At 40.8% G+C, this 24,228-nt stretch overlaps 1 protein-coding gene across 4 annotated transcripts in view; it reads right to left on the bottom strand.

The window, feature by feature from the left end:
* Positions 1-2,777: 2,777 nt before the first annotated feature.
* cep43 (centrosomal protein 43) overlaps positions 2,778-24,228 on the bottom strand; it is a 114,932-nt gene continuing 93,481 nt past the window's right edge. For all 4 annotated transcript variants that reach the window (XM_043696270.2, XM_087991508.1, XM_087991509.1 and 1 more), the window contains 4 exons: positions 8,116-8,237; positions 6,399-6,441; positions 4,276-4,378; positions 2,778-3,918 (listed from right to left, as the gene is read on the bottom strand). In XM_043696270.2, coding sequence (XP_043552205.1) covers positions 3,844-3,918; positions 4,276-4,378; positions 6,399-6,441; positions 8,116-8,237 — 343 coding nt within the window. In that variant the 3' untranslated portion in view covers positions 2,778-3,843. The remainder of the gene's footprint in view (positions 3,919-4,275; positions 4,379-6,398; positions 6,442-8,115; positions 8,238-24,228) is intronic.

The following is a 24,228-nucleotide window of genomic DNA, read 5'->3' as shown; positions in this document are numbered from 1 at the left end:
AGTATATTGTGGATAAATATGAGGTTATCCACTTTGATAGCAAAGTAGGAAGGCAGATTATCTGAATTACAATAGATTGGGCCAAGGGTTAAGGATAGTCCTTGCACACCAATCATACAAAATAAGCGCGTAAATGTGGCAAGTGGTGAAAAGGCAAATGGTATGTTAACCTTCATAGCAAATTTGAGTATATGAGCAGGGATGACTTACTGCAATTATCCAGGGCCTTGGTGAGATCACACCTGGAGTATTGTGTGCAGTTTTAGTTTTCTTATGTGAGGATATTCTGGGCTATGTGGGACTGCAAAGACTTACCAAACTAATCGCTGGGATGGCAGGACTGACATACGAAAAGAAACTGGATCAGTTGGAACTATATTAACTGGAGATTAGAAAAATGAGGGAGGGATCTCAGAAACCAATAAACTTCTAATAGGAACAGTCAGGGTAAACATAGGAAGAGTGTTCCTGATTGACCATATGGAACAGAGATGAGGAGGAAGTTCTTCACTGGGAAAGTGATTAGCCTGAGGAATTCTATGCCAAATAAAGCAGTTGTGGCCAAAACATTGAATCTAACTCCTTGCAAACATTCAGTTCTTAGGGCTAAACTGATCAAAACATAAAGGGAGAAAGCAGGAACAGGACAAAGTTGGATGATCAGCTGCGATTATACTTTAAGCACAGCAGGCTCAAAGGACCAAATGACCTACTCCTATTTTCTCTGTTGGTTTGCCATCAACAACATCGCTGGTTGCTAGGTTATTGTCCATCCCTAGTAGCCCTTGAGAAGGCCCATTTCATGTAGGTAGATTTGCATTGCCATTAAGAATGGAGTTCCTGTAGCTAATTCATATGGCTATAATAAAACTTAATAACGTATCTTGAAATGATTTTTTAGATTAGATTAGATTACATTACAGTGTGGAAACAGGCCCTTCGGCCCAACAAGTCCACACCGCCCCGCCGAAGCGCAACCCACCCATACCCCTACATTTACCCCTTACCTAACACTACGGGCAATTTAGCATGGCCAATTCACCTGACATGCACATCTTTGGACTGTGGGAGGAAACTGGAGCACCCGGAGGAAACCACGCAGACACGGGGAGAATGTGCAAACTCCACACAGTCAGTCGCCTGAGGCGGGAATTGAACTCGGGTCTCTGGCGCTGTGAGGCAGCAGTGCTAACCACGGTGCCACCCACAATTTATGAACATCCATCTAAACTTAAAATACTATCTCTATTTCTCTCTGTATGGATTCTGCCTGAGTTTCCCCAGCATTTGGTTTTATTTTAATAACATCTCAGAATGAGGGTTATTCCTGCTCATCTCAAGAAGCTGCACTTGGAGTCTTTTAGATTGGCATGGCTCTGTGCTGGAGTTGTCACAATGTTCAGTTTGACCAGGAAAGTCTCCTGTGCTTATCATCCAAGACCTGAGGGGGGCTTAAATCCACAACTTCTGGCCCAGAGATAGGGATGCTATGGCATCTCAAGGTTGTAGTTCTTTTGTTTCTTTGAATTGGCTTTAAGTGGCTTGTCCACCTTGTTATCTAAGGCACTTTGCTCTGCCAGTTTCTAAGTCTAATGCCATTAAAAAAAATAACAATTTGCTTTTCTTGGATTATAAGTGATTATTTAATATTGAAATAGATCACCAGTCTGCCCACTGATCTCAAGTTACTTATATCCCTTTGAATTTCTTGATCCTATTTGAACTTGTATGTCCTGATTTAGCGTCATCCACAAACTTTAATAGTCAACAACATAGTCCTTCATGAAGGTGATTAATTGATATAGTGAAAAGCTGAGGCTTGGAGAATACTACTCATCACATTTTCTTTACACTTTTGTAAGACTATATCAATTAGTATCTGATGATATTTGTTTGAAACTTGCAATCAATGAATCACATTAGTGAAGATCTCATAATGTTACGATAACCAATTATGTAATAAATATCAGGACAATCAAACTAAAAAAACAAGCATTTACATTGTGCCCTTTATGACTGCGGGATGCTCAAGCATATTGTACTGAACTTAAAAAAACTTTCAACTGTAGTACATACATTGTTGGAAAATGCAATAGCATTGCACACCTGATGTTGTTTTTGGAATAAATTGGCAAAAAACAAAGATTTACGCGACTCTACTTTGAATGATGCAGAGATCTTATATCTTCATCTAAGAGGATACACCTCCCTCAGTACGACATGCAGCATCAGCCTGAAGGGTGATTTTAAGTCTGCGTAAGTGAATGGAAGTTAAAATCCTGACCAATCTTCTGTTGGTGTGTCTCTTTCTCTATCTGCAATCCCAACTCTTTTCTATTCTGTTTCTCAGATGTAATTATAACATTTAATTTTTCCATTGATAATTAATTAGACCACATTCAAGATAACAAGGTATCCTCTAGTTTCTAAATAGGATTGAAAAACATTCCAATATAATTTTATTACCGAAGCTTTTTAGATTTAATATATTGACATATTGGGGAGAGGGGAGGAGAGGTGGTTGTGCATTTTAGCACTTTGCTTACAATGCAGGGTGCACTTTTAAGTAACAAGTGATGGACAAAACTACCAATGCCAAATCTAGCTTTGTGACTGTAGCTGAGGCCTCCAATAACATGTTTAATAAAAGTATTCAAAATATTCAGGAAAAATCCAAATGAGCATTTTTTTTGAAATATAAACTTTTTCAATTTTGTCATCCAGAACAATAGGCTTTTAAAAAAATAACAAAACATAATTCTCACTGCCTCGAGAACAGGTGTACACACTTTGAACAGAGGCTGTCAATTTATTTGAATGAAATACAAATGTTCATTAACAATTCCAGGAATCTCCATACTTTAGTTAATGCAATAAAAACAAGATAGTGTCCGTGTGCAATTGAAACACAGCTCCAGTTCCATAATAGGCTTTACTCAAGGACACACATAACAGATGATATCAGTATTTAGCAATTTTTATATAGATGCTGAGCACATTGGAATAAAGGTCGAGCGGAAATGGCAGGTTTCTGATTTTCAAGAAAATGGTTGCACTTCATCTGTGAACCTAATGAACACTGGCTCATCATATCGTCACCATTATGGTCTCAGTCAACGCCCACACAAACAAATCCAGCAGCAATCATAGAGTTAAAAAAGTAGCAGGAAGTATACCCTTTTTTTTATCACCATCTAATTCCAAAGTTAACTAAGTAGCATTAGGTCTGCTCTACAGTTTGGAATATTCTGAATATGAATACTAATTAATAGGTTGCCAAATGCCAAAAGAATTCAAATAAATTTAATACAAACCAATTTAACACTAGATGTTATTACCAGTAATTTATTAATGTTGCATTTTTTGAGAAATAATTACCCATTTAAAAGTTTTCATGCAGCTCTAAAAAGATTAGAGAGATTTTTGATAAGACTTTATGCAATAAGAACACATGGAATATTCAAAAAATAAATCTACATTAAAAATAATTTTTACTTAATATATTTATACACATTACAATTTCGGACCAAACTGATCCTTTTTAAAGGAGTGTAAGCCTCTTCTCGTGGATACTGGAAGACAGTCCGAGGACACTTTCAGACTCCCCCATTGGCACTATTCAGTACCATTCTGATTGCATCGGTTTTGAGTGTAACACATAGTCTTTGGTTTTCATTTGGATTAACTGATTTTAAGAAATTCAACCAACTGTCTGCTAACGGAGGGATTCTATATCAGCCTAATTCCATTTCCATTGCTTCAGAGCTTCTTCAGAACACCAGAATTGACCAAAACAACTACTCATTTATCTGTACAGTGAACTAATTATTCATTATGAAGATATTACGCAACTTCCTCTATATAATCTGCCACATCACTTAAGTGAGAAATGGTGTGGTCCAGTGTCAAATCGTCGACCTACAAAATATAAAACAAAAGTCACTAAAACATTTTCACAGAAAAAATAGCAAAGTTATTGCAAAATGTATTAACATGTTTTAAAAATCACAAGGAATAACGCTGTTTAAACTAGTTTTCATCTAAAAGATTAGACTAATTTAAAACTGGCACAGCTATTTACAAAATGAGTAAAAATATAGACTGCCATTAATAAACATTTAGCAGCTTCTTAGAACAATGAAATATTTATATTTAGCTAATACTTAATCTGTCACTATTCACTGATAAGATTATATTCTCAAAAGCCACTTTATTAGATTTCAAAAGGCACACAGTTCTTGAATATTTTTATTTATACTCAGTAGTTCTGCAAACCTTATCATCAGTACAAAGATCCTCCCCCTCCACAGAAATATCCTCTTCAATTTCTTCACCAATGCTCACTTCACTCTTGGTTTTATCTGAACGCTGACTGCCACTAAAACAAAGACAGAGTGACAATATCATTGGATTAATACCACTGTTGTAAAAAGCAATCTGGTTCACTAATGTCTCTTAGGGAGGAAAAGCTGTCATTCTTAGTCTGGTCTATATGTGGCTCCAAATCTCCAGCAGCATGGCTGACTTTTAACTGCCCTTTGAAATGGTTTGGTAAAATCAATAGGTTAAAGGGCAATTAGGGATGCGCAACACTGCTGGCCATGCCAAAGGCATTCACATCCCTTGAAGGAATGAAGACAAAAGAAAAGGCAAGAGGCTTTTTCAGGGATATATGGTCAAAAGACTTCTTCAGGGATGAATGGTGAAGGGGCTTCACAGGGAATGCAACTGTAGATATAAACTGGAAACATATTAGCGAGCTACAGATTCCTAGTTGTATTTCTCTGCTGCTGATGCTCTAAATTACAGTGCAATGTCCACCCTTGGCAGAAATTATAGGGTAAATAGATAAATTATTCTTACACTGTACATTTCAGCTGAATACTGAATAAAACTACCTAGGACAATGGCAGCAGGTGCACGGAAACAGCACCACCTCAAGTTTCCCTCAAAGTAATCAATCGCCTGGATGTGAACTATATTGCCACTCCACCACAATTACTGGTCAAAAGCCTAGAACTCCCTTCCCAACATAACTGTAGTTGTAGCTATGTAACATGGGCTGCAGCAATTCAAGAAAAGTGACTCATCACCACCTTAAGGGCAATTACGAATGGGTTAAAAATGCATAGCTGACAACAAAGAAAATCTAGAGTATAATCTTAATAAAGTGAAAAGGAGCACATCCTTTATAGTTAATAAAAAGAAAAAAAAAACTATTAAGGCACTGCCTAATACGGAATATCTAAGTCTCACAAATATCATCATGCTGCTGTTAACTCCAGCTTGCAACGAGATCTTCCCTTTTCTGAATGTTTATAAATGTTTACATTATCACTATTACTGTGGCCAGATCTGAATACAATACTCCATATGTTTTCTAAACAATTTGCCCTCTATGAATGTATGATACGAATGTCAGAAACAGCAGCAGGAATAGGCCATCTGGCCTGCTGAGCATGCTCTGCAATATGATCATGGCTGATCTTTTTGGAAAATCAGCTCAGCTTACCTGCCTGCTCACCATAACCTTTAATTCCTTTATATCTATCTTCGCCTTAAAAACATGCAACGAGGTAACCTCAACTGCTTCATTAAGTAGGGAACTTCATGGATGAAGAAGTTCCTCCTCAAATCAGTCCTGAATCTGCTCACCTTTATTTTGAGGCTTTGCCCCTTTGTTCAAGTTTCATCTGCCAGTGGAACCAACCTCCTTGCTTCTATCTTATCCATTCCCTTCATGTTTTTATAAAACTTCCCCCTCACTGTTCAAAGTTCCAATGAGTATAGTACCAGTCTACTCAATCTCTCTCCTCATCAACCAGCCCTCTCAATTTCGGAATCAAATTAGTGTACCTCGTCTGCATCCCCTCCATTGCCAGTATATCCATTCTCAAGTAAGGAGACCAAAACTGTACACTGTACTCCAGGTGTGGCCTCAACAGAATCCTAAATAGCTGAGCATAACCTCTCTGTTTTTAAACTCCATCCTTCTACCAATGCACTTGCAAACCAACGTTTTGTGATTCAATGCTTTTAAATTATTTTTAACTGCAAAAGACTCCATCAATGTTTCCAATATACTTGCCTTGGCTTTAGTGCAAACATATTACCATTCTTTCTCTAATATTAAAAGCAGCTTTCAATTCAGGTGACAAACTTCTGAATTATTTTACTTTCTTTTTGCTTATGCTCACAAGCAGATTCTAACAGCACAAATCTGATATTGAACCTTCACTGCATTTCAGAAACAATTCAGTACTCAAGTATTTCAACAGTCAGATCCTCAGATAAAAGTTAGACCACTGACCAAATGATTTACTCAGTATCTGAAAGTATGTCATATTACCAGAATATGAAAATAAACATTTAAGTTAGGATGATAAAACTTGCAATACCTGACAAAATCATCATCGTAATATTCTTCTTCATCACCTGCTCCTAAGGTAGAGATTTGAAATGAGAATTTTAGCAATATGTAATTGTGTTAAAATACTATTTCTCCTGACTGTTTATGTAATTATTTTGAATTGCTCATATTACTGTTACTGACTAAATCCCTGTGGAAACTTCTTTTCATTCATTACGTTATCAACCAGGCCAGACTCCTCAAAACATTTCAAGAAAGTTGCCTGGACCCTATCTTTGCAAGTTGTTTTAAGCAGGTGTAAGGTGGATAGTCGAGGATTGATGCAACTGGCCCAACCACTTAGCTTTAAACAAAACAGAATTTATTTGCATGATTACAGAATTAAACAAATAAAAGTAACCGAAAATAGAACAACCACCTATCTGAAAACACTCCTTTGTAAAAAATATCAAACATTGGAGAGATATCAAAGAGAGGGAGGATCAGCATGGACCTGCTTTTTTGGGTCCAGCAGCTTTACAATGGACTGGTTGCTAAAACCAAACCAAACCAGAGTAACATGGAGCTAGGAGAACTGGTCATTCCCTTTTCATTGTACAAGAGATTTTTCTAAACTTGAAAGCCTTTTTCCTGAGGCAGTATCTGTTAGCTATAATCAAATTAGCCCTAAAACCCAAAGCCAGATCTCTCGCAACTCTGCATTTTTACCCTTCTGAAAAAAAACCCAAGGACAACATAACCGTGTTAAAGGAGCAGCATCACAACTATTTTAGGATTCTCAACTTTAGTTTTATCACTGAGTATTATCAGCAAAGCAAGCAAAAAGTTAATTCCTGGCAATTTCAGTAATTACTGCTTGTATCAGCATCTATAAAAATTGGAAAGAGCAATTTAAAATTAATTCTGCAGTGACCAATGCATATTAGTCATTGATTCAATAGAAGACAGAATGCTGTTCTCATTACTTGCAAGTTAGGTAATGTGACTGAAAACCAAAAATGGAAAGTAGGACATATGTATTTAAAGAGTGACTTTATGCACAAGATTGAGTGCTTGACATTGGAGGAGAGAAACAGTGATATACACAGAGAATGGGCATGAGAAAATGTAACTAGAAAAGGAGAGGAAGAAGAATGCAAGAGTCAGACATCAACTATTAAGAAAGAAAAATTAGGAGACAGAATATTGGAAAAATGAGAAAATGCAGAAAGAAATGAGGTTTGTAGTTATCTCTTGATTAATGATGTATCAGGTAGATATACAGATGGTAAATTAATGAGGCGAAATTCCCAGTGAAAAACAGCCTTTTCAATTTTAATTAAAAAAATGAATAGAACACAGCTTCCAAACTAGTATCAAAATACAGGAAATCAGCCATCATAGAACTCAACTCCCTCTTCCCCAATAACATTCCCTTAATTCCCTTTACACCACGACCAAGAAAAACTGAACATATATAAAACATATCCATAGCATGTAGAAAATTAAGTTAGAAAATAAAATCTGAACTTTCAACATTTTGAAATTTACTGAAACATTTTTTTGAGGTTTGAGAGGACAGAGGAACTGCACAGCACATTGCACTAGAACCTTTATCTCTAGAACCTGGGTCTAAATATAACCCAGACTGACAATAATAAAGGATATCACTCAAAATTCTTCCATTGCCGCTCATCAACTAATAAGATAGATGACATAAATATTTTATTATTCACTATTTTAAAGACCAAATAATCTTGACTTACCTTTTATGTCAATATCTTTTACAGGTAGTGCTCCTGCCAGAGACACCAAGTTTGCATTCAGAGGGGGGGCATCTGAAAGGGATGTAAGGCCACCTGTTGGTTTACTGTTCAAATCTGCATGCCTAGTCATCAAAAAACAAATAAACAAACAGTGAAGCAATTGATTTATTTCCAAGCTTTATACTTCAAACAAAAAAAGGGTGCAAAAACTGTGAGCTTGCAAAATTTCTGGTGAATGGAGAAGTTTATAGAAATTATTACAACTACCATTCCAATGTGTCAGAGCTGTTCTTTAACTAATGAGCCAGGTCTTTAAAAAGAAAATGCATCTTCACAACTTCTTCCCTTTGGGAAATAGTGGGGAAGTGGTGAAAAGAGTTCTGTGCTGAGCAAACTGGTTTTACAAGGGAAGCAATTACTATAACAGAAAATTAAATCTACTGTTTCCACATCCACCTATCATAGCAACAATAAACTCAAATGAAACAACAATTGTACAATTCATTTACGAGTAATTTTATTTCCAAATAGCTGCTCTAAATAGATAACTATAGATTGTTATATCAAAATTATTTGTAAATGAACATACATAACAGCTGCTATTTTACGGTTTTAGATGCAAATACAGCCATGCTACACTAGGCTTGCTTCAAGTAATATCTATGGATGTCACACTGTATAGTGACTTAATCATTTACATCATAGTATTTCAGAATGGCATTGGTATCATTAGTTGGTTGATTTTAGTGAATATTGCTTTTTGTTCCATACCCCAATACAACTGTATATTGTGGTCACCAGTTAGTACAATAGTTCTCAATTCCAAAGATAATTTGGGTAAGAAATCTGCTAAATACCGCATGAATCAAACAAATCATTAGATTGCATTTACAGGTGTTAGCTGTCACATCACACTGGAGCTATCACCTTTTAGGGTTGCTGGTGAAGACTTCTTGCTGTCAGTACTAAGCCTATGCACTTGACTTCAGGCAGCTTTAATGTAATTTTTTTCTTACTCAACTTCAGGTTCATCTGGCAAACTCTAGCAGTCGCATCACACTTTGACCATGATCAGAAATGGTTTCTTTCATTGTATCTCTGCATCAATAAACTCACAGATCATCCACTATAGTTTCTACTCCACTAAGCCCACTACCTATCTCACATTGTTCATGCTGATGCTCCTCTGCAGCCATGGGAACGTCAAATGGCACATGTAATCATCTGTATCTCCCAAATGGTATCCAGAACGTAATTGGAAATTTACTGTTTTGTCCAGTTTTACTTGCCAAAAACCATCCTTTCCATCGAGGGTAGTAAGATTTTTGACTTTTAAAATTGTGGCAAAATTCTTTTGATGGTTGGCATAGACTAGCGAGATATCTCCAGAGCTTCATAGAGATTCTTTGGGTGGTTGCCTATACTTAGCTTTTCAGATATTTTTTCTGCTTTGGTACTGCTAATCTAGTCTAAGTTGCCACTTTGTCAGTTACTCCCTTCTTTTCTGTTCTCTACCTTGTCGGGCTAGCCTGGAGGGCAGGTGGAACTTTCCTTAGCAGATGGTGAATTGCTCTTACATTCTCATCTACTTCAAGATATTCTACAGGAAGACATTTTAACAATGTAAATAGGGCGTTGTTCTCCTCGAAGGTCTGCTCTGCTGTCAATGGTTTGGCATGCTGCAACATGTTGCAAAGCTCTTTTGGCATGTCGAGGATTAACAATCCAAGTTTTGGATTGCTCTGGCTGAGTAGCATTTGCTTGCTTTCCATGGTCTGGCACTCCAGAATCTCATTCTTGTCATTGTATTGAGCACGGAGAGAAATCTACCCTCTTGGCACAAATTTGGTGACATCATATAGCTTCAATCATTAGGGTTTGGAGAGATATGGGCTGGGTGCTGGCAGGTGAGACTAGATTGAGTGGGGATATCTGGGCGGCATGGATGGGTTGGACCGAAGGGTCTGTTTCCATTCTGTACATCTCTATGACTTCTTTTAAAGGGCTTCATTCTTGGTTGGCCAGGTTGAGCCACTTCATACAGGTCTCTGCACCAACGCTGGACATCCTATGTTGTACTTATGTGTTTCTTCTGCGATCATCATTTCAACAGTCACCAAACATTTATTAGCTCGCAACTTATTGACTGATGTTGTATGATGTCAAGTGATTAGTCAATAAAGGCCAACATGCTATTCACCTTAATTCCTTAATGTACCTGCTTGATAATTTTCTGCATTCCTTACATGAGTACACCTTCTTAACATCAACACATACAAGTGATATGCGTAAGTGACCTTATACTTCACCTGCAACTTATTTATTTCTCTTTGGAGCCCCAGTGTCCTTCTCACTATTTATCGTGTTGTACATAATTCCAGCATATCTTTCCTGCTCATATGCTTTAGGTCACAATTATTAAAGAAAAAGATGCCACATACTCCCTTTACCACCCTTTTAAATAAAAGTGTGTACCTGACTCCATGAAACTTGCCAAAATTGACTCAGACAGTTTCTGGTAAAATTCAGCCCAGTAAGTCAGTTTAGTGATGTGGTCCTGAGAGCATGAGTTACAGTCAAATCCACTTTAACACTATATGTGATTCTCAGCTATTTGTTTAAGCAAATAAAACATAAACAAGCCACCATATCTTTTTCAACAGCTGTCCAACATTTAAATGAATTACAACAGTCTGTGGTTACTAACTTGTTATGCTGCCTTTGTATAACAGATGTATTTAGCTCTTTTTGCCAATGTATTAACTTTATCTTAGCAAGAAGTTTTATCCAGGTTAGGAAAGCACCGAGTAGCCATTTCAGTGAAGTTTCCTTTTCCATCTTATTAGGTGCCAGGGCTCAAACAATTCAAGCAATCAATTCAATGCGCATAATATTTAGGTGTGAAAACCACTTCATCAGATGCTGATGCTTAAGCTTTTTGATAGTCATAACTTATTCATGTATTACTGATGTACAAACCCACTGGCAAAAACAAAACTACCACAGAAACACCAGGATGAATTTTCACTTTTGGACTCGCTTGCTGCAAGTCAGGTCAGCTGCAGGTCAGGATTCTTAAAATCGTGAATAAGTTTTATAATGGCTCTTTATCCAAGCCATATCATAAGCACTCCACTTCCTGAACAATCAATGGATGGGTATGATCATGATCCATTCCACTTGCTGATAACAATATTTAAAGGGACCTCCCAACAAGAGAGAGACAATGGATGCATTCCAGCTGAGAGGCAATTATATTGATGGAGTCTCAAGTGAAAGCTCTCCATTCTAATTCTCTGAAACATCACTGGAGATCAATTTGTGAGCAGTAGGGGATTGTAGCATAATACTGTTCCCCTTGGACAGGAGGAAGAAACTTGTGTCTGTGTTTACACAGTGTTCTGTGTTTAATTCAACGTTGTCATGACTCTGGGGTACAGCACTGCAAATGAAGGCCCGCTACTTCCAGAGTAGTCACAAAAATTAAAGGTTTTTAAAAAGTACATGAAAATTCTCCAATATTTTTCTGATTTTCTAAAGGGTGAAGAAAGCACACACCAGGCTTCTGAACTTAACTACAAATACTATTTATTCCAAACAATTAGAGGCTAGCTACAGGTAAAGTTATAAACCTTAGCATTTAACACAACAAATTAAAACTAAGACGCTTATAAACTCCCCCTTAAATACACACACAGACAGAGACAGGCAGGGAATGGGTGAAGAGAAAAGTGAAAAAAACAGTTCTGTAGCCTTTGTTCACAAAATCTTTTGAGCTCGTTCTTGCTAAAGAAGTTTTCTTTCCCACGGTTTTTCTTATCTAAATGCTTCCAATGGTTTGCAAGGGTGACTATTTAACTTACAAAAGTGGTATCTGACTCATCAGATTAGATTAGATTACTTACAGTGTGGAATATTCATGTTTAAAATGGGTTTTGGACTACAGACAACAAAGAGATAGCTCCTGAGCTGGTGAAGCTCTGATCACTTCTCTATGTTTTGTTCCCAGGCCCAATCTGTTTAGTTTGCCTAAGAACCAATCATACTCTTATTGAAAGACAAAAAAAAGGCCCTGGTCATCGACAACTGGTCCTAGCCAACAGACAAATCAACTTCTTGTTGCCCACCGAAGATTCAAGTGAATACAGAATCCCTCAGCTCCAGTTAGTCTGCAACCTAAACTTTAATTACTCCTTGGTCAAACAGCTATTTAAATGGTGCTTGCCATGAATGTTAGGTTATTTGCTTTTCAAAACATGCAACAATCCTAGCCAAACACTGCTTTTAAAACAATTATTTATTATTTCAGTTCACAATTTTAAAAAGAATAAAAATACAAAAGACAAGTTTTGTTTTATAATATGAATTCTACTGTTGGCTTATCAAAATCAATACAGTTAAGACCAAATGAGAAACAGCTCAGTCAATAAAATAGTAAGGCAAGATATTGATTAACTTAATAGTTCTTCTCTGTATTTGAATGTTTTAATGTGAACTTCTAAAAATAGAACGAAACACAGACCAGTCACCTCAAGGGCTAGATGCACAAGAGTTCTACGGGGTGAAAGAAGAAAGCAGTAATTATAACATTAAGTGATAATATTGTGATTTTTCTTCCAATGCTTTTGCAATTTTTATGATTGTTTAAAATGGAGGGAAATGGATTTTTTTGTTTCAGTTTGAATTAGCAAATGGTTACTCTTAAAAGGTCAGAAGGCAACTTGGAACGGTGACCTGGTGCTTCCAAATAAACCTGTTGGTCTACAACCTGGCATTGTGTGATTTCTAACTTTGCTGAAACTTTATTGCTGGAACAGCACAGCAGGTCAGGCAGCATCTAGGGAACAGAAGATTCGACGTTTCGGGCACATGCCCTTCTTCAGGAATGAGCAGAGAGTGTTCAGCAGGAGAAGATAAAAGGTAGGGAGGAGGGACTTGGAGGAGGGGCGTTGGAAATGTGATAGGTGGAAAGAGGTCAAGGTGAAGGTGATAGGTCGGAGTAGGGTGGAGGCGGAGAGGTCAAGAAGAAGACTGCAGGTCAGGAAGGCGGTGCCGGGCTGGAGGGATTCGGCTGAGACAAGGTGGGGGGAGGGGGGATGAAGAAACTGGTGAAGTCCAAGTTCATCCCCTGTGGTTGGAGGGTTCCCAGTCGGAAGATAAGACGCTCCTCCTCCGACCGTCGCGTTGTTGTGGTTTGGCGGTGGATGAGTCCAATGACCTGCATATCCTCGGTGGAGTGGGAGGGGGAGTTGAAATGCTGTGCTACAGGGTGATTGGGTTGGTTCGTCCGGGTGGCCCAGAGGTGCTCTCTGAATCGCTCCGCAAGTAGGCGGCCTGTCTCCCCAATATAGAGGAGGCCACACCGGCTGCAGCGGATGCAGTAGATAATGTGGGTGGAGGTGCAGGTGAATCTGTGGCGGATATGGAAGTTTCCTTTGGGGCCTTGGAGAGAAGTGAGGGGGGAGGTGTGGGCGCAAGTGTTGCACCTCCTGCGGTTGCAAGGGAAGGTGCCGGGAGTGGAGGTTGGGTTGGTGGGGGGTATGGATCTATATTGGGGAGACAGGCCGCCTACTTGCGGAGCGATTCAGAGAGCACCTCTGGGCCACCCGGACGAACCAACCCAATCACCCTGTAGCACAGCATTTCAACTCCCCCTCCCACTCCACCGAGGATATGCAGGTCATTGGACTCATCCACCGCCAAACCACAACAACGCGACGGTCGGAGGAGGAGCGTCTTATCTTCCGACTGGGAACCCTCCAACCACAGGGGATGAACTTGGACTTCACCAGTTTCTTCATCCCCCCTCCCCCCACCTTGTCTCAGCCGAATCCCTCCAGCCCGGCACCGCCTTCCTGACCTGCAGTCTTCTTCTTGACCTCTCCGCCTCCACCCTACTCCGACCTATCACCTTCACCTTGACCTCTTTCCACCTATCACATTTCCAACGCCCCTCCTCCAAGTCCCTCCTCCCTACCTTTTATCTTCTCCTGCTGAACACTCTCTGCTCATTCCTGAAGAAGGGCATGTGCCCGAAACGTCGAATCTTCTGTTCCCTAGATGCTGCCTGACCTGCTGTGCTGTTCCAGCAATAAAGTTTCAGCTTTGATCTCCAGCGTCTGCAGACCTCACTTTCTCCTCGATGATTTCTAACTTTGTACACCCAGTCCAACACTGGCATCTCCAAATCAGTTCAGCAGAGTCAGGGAGCTGAATCCTGTCATATTCTGGCCATGTGTCAGTTTTCTAAGTTTCGCAGCAGGTTTCCCTCTGCAAGGTCTAGTGAGATTTCTTCCCGTATCGTCCCAAACCATCTGTCTATTCCACCCTCCCCAACAAATATGGTACCCCTTTCATTTAGTGATATCTGAATAGACTCATTGTCACATTTGCCGTACCTGGAAAAACTTGGCACTGCTGGAATATCATGGAATTAAGCTGATGCCCTCCTTTCTAAGCTAGTCATGTACTCAGTCAAGCACACAGACCACAGCTGTCCTGCATGGTTCCTGAAATTTAAGTTGGATGTAATACAGAAGGATAAATTGGAGCCTTTGTTATTAGGGATTTGGGGGTTCTTGTCGATGGTGTGATGTAGAGGAAAGATGTCCTCTTGTCCACGACCAATAGACTACACCACCAAACCCCACCAGTCTGTTCCAAGCTTGGCAACTGGGTCACTGAGGTCTCAGCCATTTAACATAAACCAAGTAGTGCAAGGTGGTGGTCAACGATTGCCCCCACTCTGCCATGGTAACAGCCACCATCTTCTCTCTGTTACCTCATATCACTCCACTTGTGCTGGTGCACCCATCTCACACCAAGGCTCATGTTCTACTATTCTCATCATTGCATTCAACACATTCTCATTCTCTCATTGTCACATACCCCAACATGAATAAACTTGCATTGCCTCTGTACTGCCTACTCACTCAGTCAGGAAAACTCACTGCATAGGTAGACAGACTGGATCTGTTTGGACTGTATTCACTGGAATTTTGAACAATGAGAGGTCAATCTCATCTCAAACCTGTAAACTACGGATAGGACTGACATGGTAAATGCAGGAAGATGTTCCTGATGACTCTGGAATCCAGAGCCACAGGTTATAGTGTAAGGATATAGGGTAGGTCATTCAGGACTGAGATGAGGAGAAATTTCTTCACACAGACAGTGGTGAGCTTGTGGTATTCTCTAACACAGGAAGTAGTTGAGACCAAAACATTGGATGCTTTCAAGGAGTTAGATGTGATTCTTATGTTAAAAGAATCAAAGGGTATAGTGAAAAAGTGGAACAGGGTATGAAGTTGGATGATCATCCCTGAAGGTCTGAATGGTCTGTTCCTGCTCCTATTTTCTATATTTCTATGCTTTCATTCACCAGTGCTAACAGCTGGTCCAGCCACTTTCTTCACTTTCACTCTCTCCCTCTCTCTCTCATTCCAGGAGAAAAGAGCCCAGGTGTGATGCACTGCTTCACATTAGGCTTCTCAAGGTTTACAAGGTTAGGATCATGATCCTGAACACTCCAACTGGCTAACTATTCAAAGTTTGTGCGAAGATTTGTAGCTCGGGTGCTCGTTGTTGTGGTTCTGTTCGCCAAGCTGGCTAACTATATTAAATCAGGAATCAGAGGCTGTACTTAACTTGTTGGAAATCACTTGACTAATGGATGTCTCTCTTGACATGACTGAGGATGGAGGACTGCTGAAAACTACAACAAATTTCCTCACTTTGTGTCTGCACTAAACAGCAAAGGAAGATAGAAGTACTGAGACTTGCAATTGCTGGTATGCCCAGAGTTGCAACTTTAAAATGCGGAGGTAAGGTGCAAAAGAATCTGAGCTATGCCAGGATAAATCAGAGAGGCTGGTAAGTGTCCGATGCCAAGGACTATGGACATGGGCCGTGTGTGGCCAACATATATGATACATCCTGAAATGCTGACGGTAGATGTCTAAGATGGAAGTTTGAAAGAGCAAGTGGTGAATTAGAGATGTCACATACCCGCTCTGACTTTCATGTCAGGAATTCTTGGCATCTAATTCCATGATGGCAGATGGTACGATAGGAAATTGCATATTAATGAGTCAAAATGTGCAGTCAATGAGGGTGTTAAAAAGCAGTAAACACTTTTCATAGGCATTTCACCATTACCCACCAAGAGTAACTGCAACCTATCTGCTCCACAGGGGCCTAGGAAGGATCACTTAACTAGAAGCAGTCACAATCCACTCCACCAGACCACTCAAATGTAAGAAACCTGTGAGGAAGTGGGGTAAGTGTGCCAGCCTGTTAGTAAGACTGAGACTATGTGGTTTCAAGACCCTCCTTCCTAGCTTATTCCTAGCAAACATACAATCTCTGGAGAACAAGATGGATGAACTCCGATCACGACTCAGCTTCCATCATGAACTGTGGGACTGCCACACACTGCTTCACAGAAACCTGGTTCAACTCATCCATTCCTGACTGTGCACTTCAGGCTGATGGTTTTTCTATCCATCATAGGGAACGTACAGTGCCCTCGGGTAAGACAAAGGGTGGAGGGATTTGCTTTTTAATTAACAACTTGTGGTGCACGGACATTGCAACCCTGGGCAGCCATTGCTCCCCAAACCTTGAATTCCTCACCATCAAATCCTGCCCCTTCTATTTAACACAGAATTTACTGCTGCTATACTAACTGCTGTGTACATACCGCCAAAAGCAAAGGTTGAGGAAGCTCTGGATGTGTGTTCTCCACCATTAACACCCTGGAGACGGAATGCCCCGAAGCCCTGTTTATTGTAACTGGCAATTTCAATCAAGCCAATCTAAGGAAGGTGTTGCCCAAGTACCACCAGAACATTACCTGCCCCACCAGGGGCCTGAACATTTTAGACCAATGCAACACCACAGTGAAAGATGCCTACCGCTCCAATCCCACCCTCACTTCAGGAACTCCGACCACAATGCTGTGTTTCTTCTCCGGGCTTACACGCAAAAGCTCAAGCAGAAGACCCCCTCATGGATACAGGTCCAGTGCTGGTCGGAGGAGGCAGAGGATTAACTCCGGTGCTGTCTGGAATTGGCTGTCTGGGCCATGTTCAAACAGTCCACAGGTACCTTGGACAGGAATGTTGATAAAGTCTGTGACGGTGGTGGCAAGTATGTGGAGGACTGCATACCGAGGACATCAATCCGGGTGTTCCCCAACAGGATATCCTGGATGAATCGGGATGGACAGAACCTTCTAAAAACCAGGCGTGAGGCCTTCAGATCAGCAGACCCACTCAGATATAAGGAATCCAAGTATGACCTTCGCAGAGCCATTAAGACAGCCAAGGACCAATACCGATCCAAACTAGAGACCCAGACACCTGGCGACTATGGCAAGGACTGAATGACATCACAGGTTCTAAAAAGAGACAGTGCAAGATAGCAGATGATGACACACCCCTCCCAGATCGTTTCAATGCCTTCTATGCTCGCTTTGAGCAGAATTCCGCCGGCGAGGAAACACCCATTCCGACAAGTCCTGACGAATCTATCCCAACAGTCACTGCATCAGAGGTCAGATCAGTTTTTCTTCGTGTGAACCCAAGAAAAGCGATGGGACCAGACGGAGTACCAGGCTTTGCACTCAGAGCATGCGCAGAACAACTGGCAGAGGTCTTCTTCAACCTCTCCCTGCAGCAGGCCACTGTCCCTGACTGTTTCAAGAGGGCCAACATCATTCCTGTGCCTAAGAAGGCTCATACAGCATGTCTCAATGACTACCACCTAATTTTGGTGGTCATGAAGTACTTTGAAAAGCAGGTGATGACATTAATCAACTCTAGCCTCCCCACTATTCTTGACCCATTAAATTAATTATCCATTCACTGTGAAATTTAAACAGAATGTTTTTCTTTAATTCAATGCAGTACTGAGCTTTGTAAACGATGCTTTGATGAAGGTTTGCAGTTAGCTTATCTCTGTCTGAATTCTGTAAACATTCAACTCGACCTTGCGATAGTCGAATTCAGCGAAAGCTGAAGAACTGTTATGTCTAGGACCAGGGGATGAGAGGATAACAACTTGAGTTTCGCCAGTCTTTGCCCTCGAGAGTGTGATAAGGAAGGCTTTAAGGCAGGCGTCTGTATAATGTTTCGGTACTCTTTGCATTGAGGCATCTGACTTAGCATAATGAGTCAAAATCCTGCAGGATTTTTAATAAAGACCCTCTCTTTGCTCTTGCTAATTATTGAGTCAAGTCGATTTAATTTCCACGACACGGACCAACAGATCCACATCAGATGGCACGTCACTTGCCCTTCACTCCTTTCTAGAACACCTTGACACCAAGAACAGCTACATAAGAATCCTACTCATTGATTGCAGTTCAGCCTTCAACACTATTATCCCCTTGAGACGGATTACTAAATTTAGTGATCTCAGACTAAGCCCCACTCTCTGCAACTGGATCCTCAGTTTCCTGACCCACAGGCCAAAATCAGTGAAGATTGGGGACAATATTTCATCCTCACTAACACTCAACACTGGAGCCCCGCAGGGGTGTATACTCAGTCCCCTACTGTACTCACTGTATACCCATGACTGCATCACCAAATACCAGACTAATGCCATCTACAAGTTCGCTGATGGCACCATCACAGTTGATCGAATCTCAGATGGCAACAAAATAGATTACAAATGGGAGGTGGAAGACCTGGAAAAATGGTGCACTGAGAACAACCTAGCTCTCAATGCCAGCAAAGCCAAGGAACTCATTATTGGCTTTCGGTGGAATGTTACTCATGTCCCCGTACACATCAACAGCACAGAGGCAGAACGAGTGGAGAGTGTCAAGCTCCTGGGAGTAGTCATCCACAACAAGTTTTCTTGGATTCTTCATGTGGACACACTGGTTACAAAGGCCCAACAGTGTCTCTTCTTCCTCAGGCAGCTGAGGAAATTTGGCATGACAGCAAAAACCCTTGCCAACTTCTATAGGTGTGTCCATCAAGAGCATTCTGTCTAGATGTATCACTACCTGGTATGGCAACTGTACCATTCAAAATCAGATGGTTATAGAGAGTGGTGAACTCTCTATAACTGTCCAGTCATGATGGTGGAAATTTGACAAGAGGTGGAATGTCCACAAACATCCCCATACTCAACAAAGGGGGAGTCCAGTACATCTGTGCAAAGGCAAGGCTAAAACATTTATATCCATCTTTAGCCAAAGATGCTGAGTGGATGCGCATCTTGGGCTCCGCCAGTGATTCCCAACATCAGAGAGTCCACTCTTCTACTAATTCAATTCAACTCCACATGATATCAAGAAACAGTTGAAGGAAGTTTCACCAGTGCTCTCATTTCCCCTCGCCCCACCTTACCCCAGTTCCAACCTTCCAGCTCAACACCGTCCTAATGACCTGTCCCATCTGTCAATCTTCCTTCCCACTCCTCCCTCCTCTCCGACCTATCACCTTTACCCCCTACTTCCATTAACCTATTGCACTCCCACCAACATTCCCCCCAGTCCCAACCCCCCCTCCCATTTATTTCTCCACCCCCCCCCCCCCCCCCCCCCGAGGCTCCCAGCCTCAGTCCTGATTAAGGGTTTTTGCCTGAAACATAGATTTTCCTGCTCCTCGGATGCTGCCTGACCTGCTGTGCTTTTCCAGCACCACTCTACTCTTGACTCTGATCTCCAGCATCTGCAGTACTCACTTTCATCTTATATGCTCCTAGCTAAGCTGTATTGGTACAACTACAACACCAACATATTTCTGACCATGTGGAAAACTGCCCAGGCATGTCTTGTATATAAAAAGGACAAATCTAACCCAGCCAATCACTGCCCTATCAGTCTACTCTTAAAACATAAAAGTTAAAAGAGCCCAAGTCAAACTGGAGTCAATGGGAATTGGTGGGAAGATTCTCTGCTAGTTGGAGTCATAGAGGAAGGCTGTTGTCAGTCAGTATTCTCAGGAATTCCTTAGGGTGATGTCAAAGGCACTAACCATTTTGAGCTGCTTCATCAATAATCTTTCCTCCATCTCATAGGGTCAGAAGTGGGGAAGTTCTCTAATGATCGCATAACGTACAGCACCATTTGCAACACCTCAGATACTAAAGATCTCAGTCCATGTACACACTGAGCAAGACCTGGATAATACCTAGCCTTGGGCTGATAAGTGACAAGTAACATTCACACCTCACGATGTCAAGCAATGAGCATCTCCAACAAGACTAAATTTAACCACCGCTCCTGAAGGTTCAATGGCATAATCATTGCTGGATCCCTCACATCAGAGTGGAGTGGACTGGATCATTCAAATAAATACTGTGGCTACAAGAGCAAGTCAGAGTTGATGACCTCTTCAACAGATTGCTGATTTTCTATCTCCCAATGCCCAGGCATATGTCATAAGTGTAACGGAATGCTCTCCCCTTGGATTACAGCTTTAACAGCACTCAAGAAGCTTGACATCATCCAGAACAAAGCAGCCCACTTGACTGGATTCTCATCCACCACCTTCAATATTGACACCCTTCACCACTGATGCAGAATGGTAGCAGTATACCATCTACAAAATGCACTGTAGTGACTCCAAAGGCTCCTATGAATTTTCTAAACTGGCAACCTCTTTCACCTAGAAAGAACAAAGACAGCAGGTGCATGAGAACACCACTTCCTACAAGTACCCCTAGGAAGTAGGGGTATTTGTAGGGGTACTTGTAGGAAGTGGTGGTGTTCTCATGCACCTGCTGTCTTTGTTCTTTCTAGGTGAAAGAGGTTGCCAGTTTAGAAAATTCATAGAAGCAACATACCATTCAGACTTGGAACTATATTAATGTTCCTGCACTGTTGCTAGGTGAAAATCCTGAAATTTCTTTCCTTACAAGTCCAAGGATGGCAATGATTCAAGAAGGCAGCTTACCACCATTTCTCCCAGGACATTAGTGACGCTCACATCCCATGAATGATTTAAAAATTGTTTAGATAAAGAGTAATGTTTTTCCGTGATTTCAGTATCTGTACTGGATTTTGCTGGGAAACGGTGCAACCTTATTCTGCTGTTTATGCAAAACTTTCTAAACAGCCTTCTCATATACAAAAACTTTGTTAGCTCTTATTCTGTGTAATTAACAGGTGATTTTTGCAGAAGAATATAAGCACCTGAGTAACCACAGCAAAAAGCAAATTTATGATATATCAAGTTAGCTTTTAATCTAAGATCTGACTTGTCTAGCATTGCCATTGGCTGGGATCATAAAACAGGATTGGAGTTCACTAAATTTAAGATGGATTTGTTTCTCATTTACAGGAACAAATACATGGAAGTACTGAACATAAAACAGAAAAATGCTGGTGAAGCAGATTACAGATTGGACTTTCAAAGTAGTTTTGAATGTTGCTGGGACTGTTCAGGGAGTAGAAGGCATGACAACAGTTTAACCTTAATCGAGAGAGTTGACAGATAAACTAAAAGTAAGAATAAAAGCAGAATCATACATAAATAAGATATTTAAAGTCATCTTCCAGCATTCAGAATTGCAAGGAGGGAACCCTGAACTTAATGCACCACCGCCAAAATGAACTAAGTCAGCTAGGAATGAAAACATTTGACTTAGAGAGCCAAAACGTGATATTAAAAGATTTGAATTGAAAGAAAAAGAAAACAGATGAAAATGAAAAGAAAAGTGCAATAAAACAGGAGAATGATATGAACATGAAAATGGAATTTAAAAACCTGAATAGCAAGGAGAGAAGGAAATGAGATGAGACTTGACAAGATAAAAGGTTGCAATATAAGAAAAAAAAGGTCATAAATTCAGAGAACGATTTAAATTCCAATGAGGGATTTGATTTAGTTAGAATCTAATCTGCCAGTCACATGTACAGGGGATATTTAAAAAGGTAACTGGGAAGATGAAGTGGTCAAGAGATGTCTGGGCTTTAATGTTACATATCTTGACAGGTAAAGTTATATGTATTCCAGTTTATCAGAAAAACAATCTGCAGACTATGAAACTTAAATATAAAGCCGGTGAATGTTTATGAACTTGTCCTTAAACTTATGAATTAAAATTTAGGATGATGAGAAAGAAACTTAATTAGATAGCTGTAGAATTTGCAAGAGAATAAAAAAAAAATGGGATCAGTGATTTTGATCACTGAAGTTAGAGGCAGAAAAAAAAAGAGAAAATCAGGTGCTGCTTTTGACAGGATTCCTTTCGTGAATGGAATGTTGAGAGAAGTTTCTTGAGACATAGTGAAAGCAGAATTTTTGAGTCAAATCAATGAAACTATACAAAGCAATGATCAACAGCTGATCATCAAGAAACTTAAAAAGTCATCTAATCAAATGGCTGGGGTGCTCCAACATAAAACATGACTTATAAATATGTACAGCAGGAAAGTCTTGTAACCTTTTTATATTATAATCACTTGGAATATATCAAATTAGATTTCAAGGTTTTATTCTGTTGGTCAGCTTTCATGTGAAGTGGCCAGATCATTGTAATCTACATCCTTGATGGAAGAACTCGCAAATAACATGAGCTCTGTATTTCTCTCTTATATTTGATTCTTCTACAAAGTCACAGTGGGCACCATTTCCCTGGCCCTGCACTCATCCCTGGAAAATCTGGACAATGAGGATACCTACATCAGATTCCTGCTCATCAATTACAGCTCCGCTGTCAACACTATTATTATCCCCTCCAGACTGATCTCAAAACTCCGAGACCTAGATCTCAACTCCATCCTCTGCATTTGGATCTTCAGTTTCTTGACCCACACACCACAATCAATGAAGACAGACAACTGCACATGCTCCATGGCAAGAGTGAATACTACAGATGCTGGAGATTAGAGTCAAGAGAGTGTGGTGCTGGAAAAGCACAGCAGATCAGGCAGCATCTGAGGAGCAGGAAAACCAACTTTTCGGGCAAATGCCCTTCACCAGGAATGAGGCTGGGAGCCTTGGGGTGGAGAGATAAATGGGAAGAGGTAGGGCTGGGGTGGGAGGAAGCAGAGAATGCGATAGGTGGATGGAAGTGGGGGTAAAGGAGATAGGTCAGAGGGGAGGGTGGAAGGGATAGGTGGGAAGAAAGATGGATGGGACAGGTCATGAGGGCGGTGCTGAGCTGGTAAGTTGGAACTGGGGTAAGGTGGGGGAGGGAAAATGAGGAAACTGGTGAATTCCACATTGATACCCTGAGGGTGGAGGGTCCCAAGACAGAAGATGAGACAGTTTTCCTCCAGGTGTCAGGTGGTAAGGGAGTGGCAATGGAGGATGCCCAGAATCTGCATGTCTTTGGCAGAGTGGGAGAGGGAGTTGAAGTATTTGGCCACGGGGTGGTGGGGTTGATTGGTGCGGGTGTCCCAGAGATGTTCTCTGAAGCGCTCTGCGAGTAGGCGTCCTATCTCCCCAATGTAGAAGAGACCGCATTGGGAGCAACAGATACAGTAAATGACGTGTGGAAGTGCGGGTGAAACTTTGATGGATGTGAAAGGCACATCCCCCATAATAACACTCAACACTGGAGCCCCTGAGGAATATGTTCTCAGCCCCCTTCTATATTCCCTGTACACCCATGACTATGTTGCCAACTTCCAAACAAAAGCCAACTACAAGTTTGCTGATGACAGCACCATGGTAGGATAGATATCAAACAATAACGAGGCAGAATACAGAAAGGAGATAGAGGGCTTGGTGATGTGGTACGATGATAACCATCTCTCTCCCTCAATGTCAGCAAAACTAAAGAACTGATCATTGGCATCAGAAAGAAAAGGGGAGAACCTGCCCCCATCTACATCAAGAAAGCTGAGTTTGAGAGAGTTGGGAGCGTCAAGTTCCTAGGAGTCAAGTTCCTAGGATAACTGACAACCTGTCATGGACTTCCCACATAGATACAACTATCATGGCAGCACAATGCCTCTTTTTCCTCAGTTGGCTCATGAAATTTGGCAAGTCCATAAGGACCCTCCCCAACTTTTCCAGATGCATCATCGAAAGCATAATGTCCAGGTGCATAACTGCCTGGTATGGCAACTCCTCTGCCCAGGAATGTAAGAAATGACAGAAGATTGTGTGCACAGCCCAGGTCATCACGGAAGCCATCCATTGA

The sequence above is a fragment of the Chiloscyllium plagiosum genome, unplaced genomic scaffold, assembly GCF_037043375.1.
Source record: "Chiloscyllium plagiosum isolate Xiang-an unplaced genomic scaffold, Cpla_swu_hap1 HiC_scaffold_10, whole genome shotgun sequence".
NCBI classification, from domain to species: Eukaryota; Metazoa; Chordata; class Chondrichthyes; order Orectolobiformes; family Hemiscylliidae; genus Chiloscyllium; species Chiloscyllium plagiosum.
This window is presented reverse-complemented; position numbering and strand designations above follow the sequence as displayed.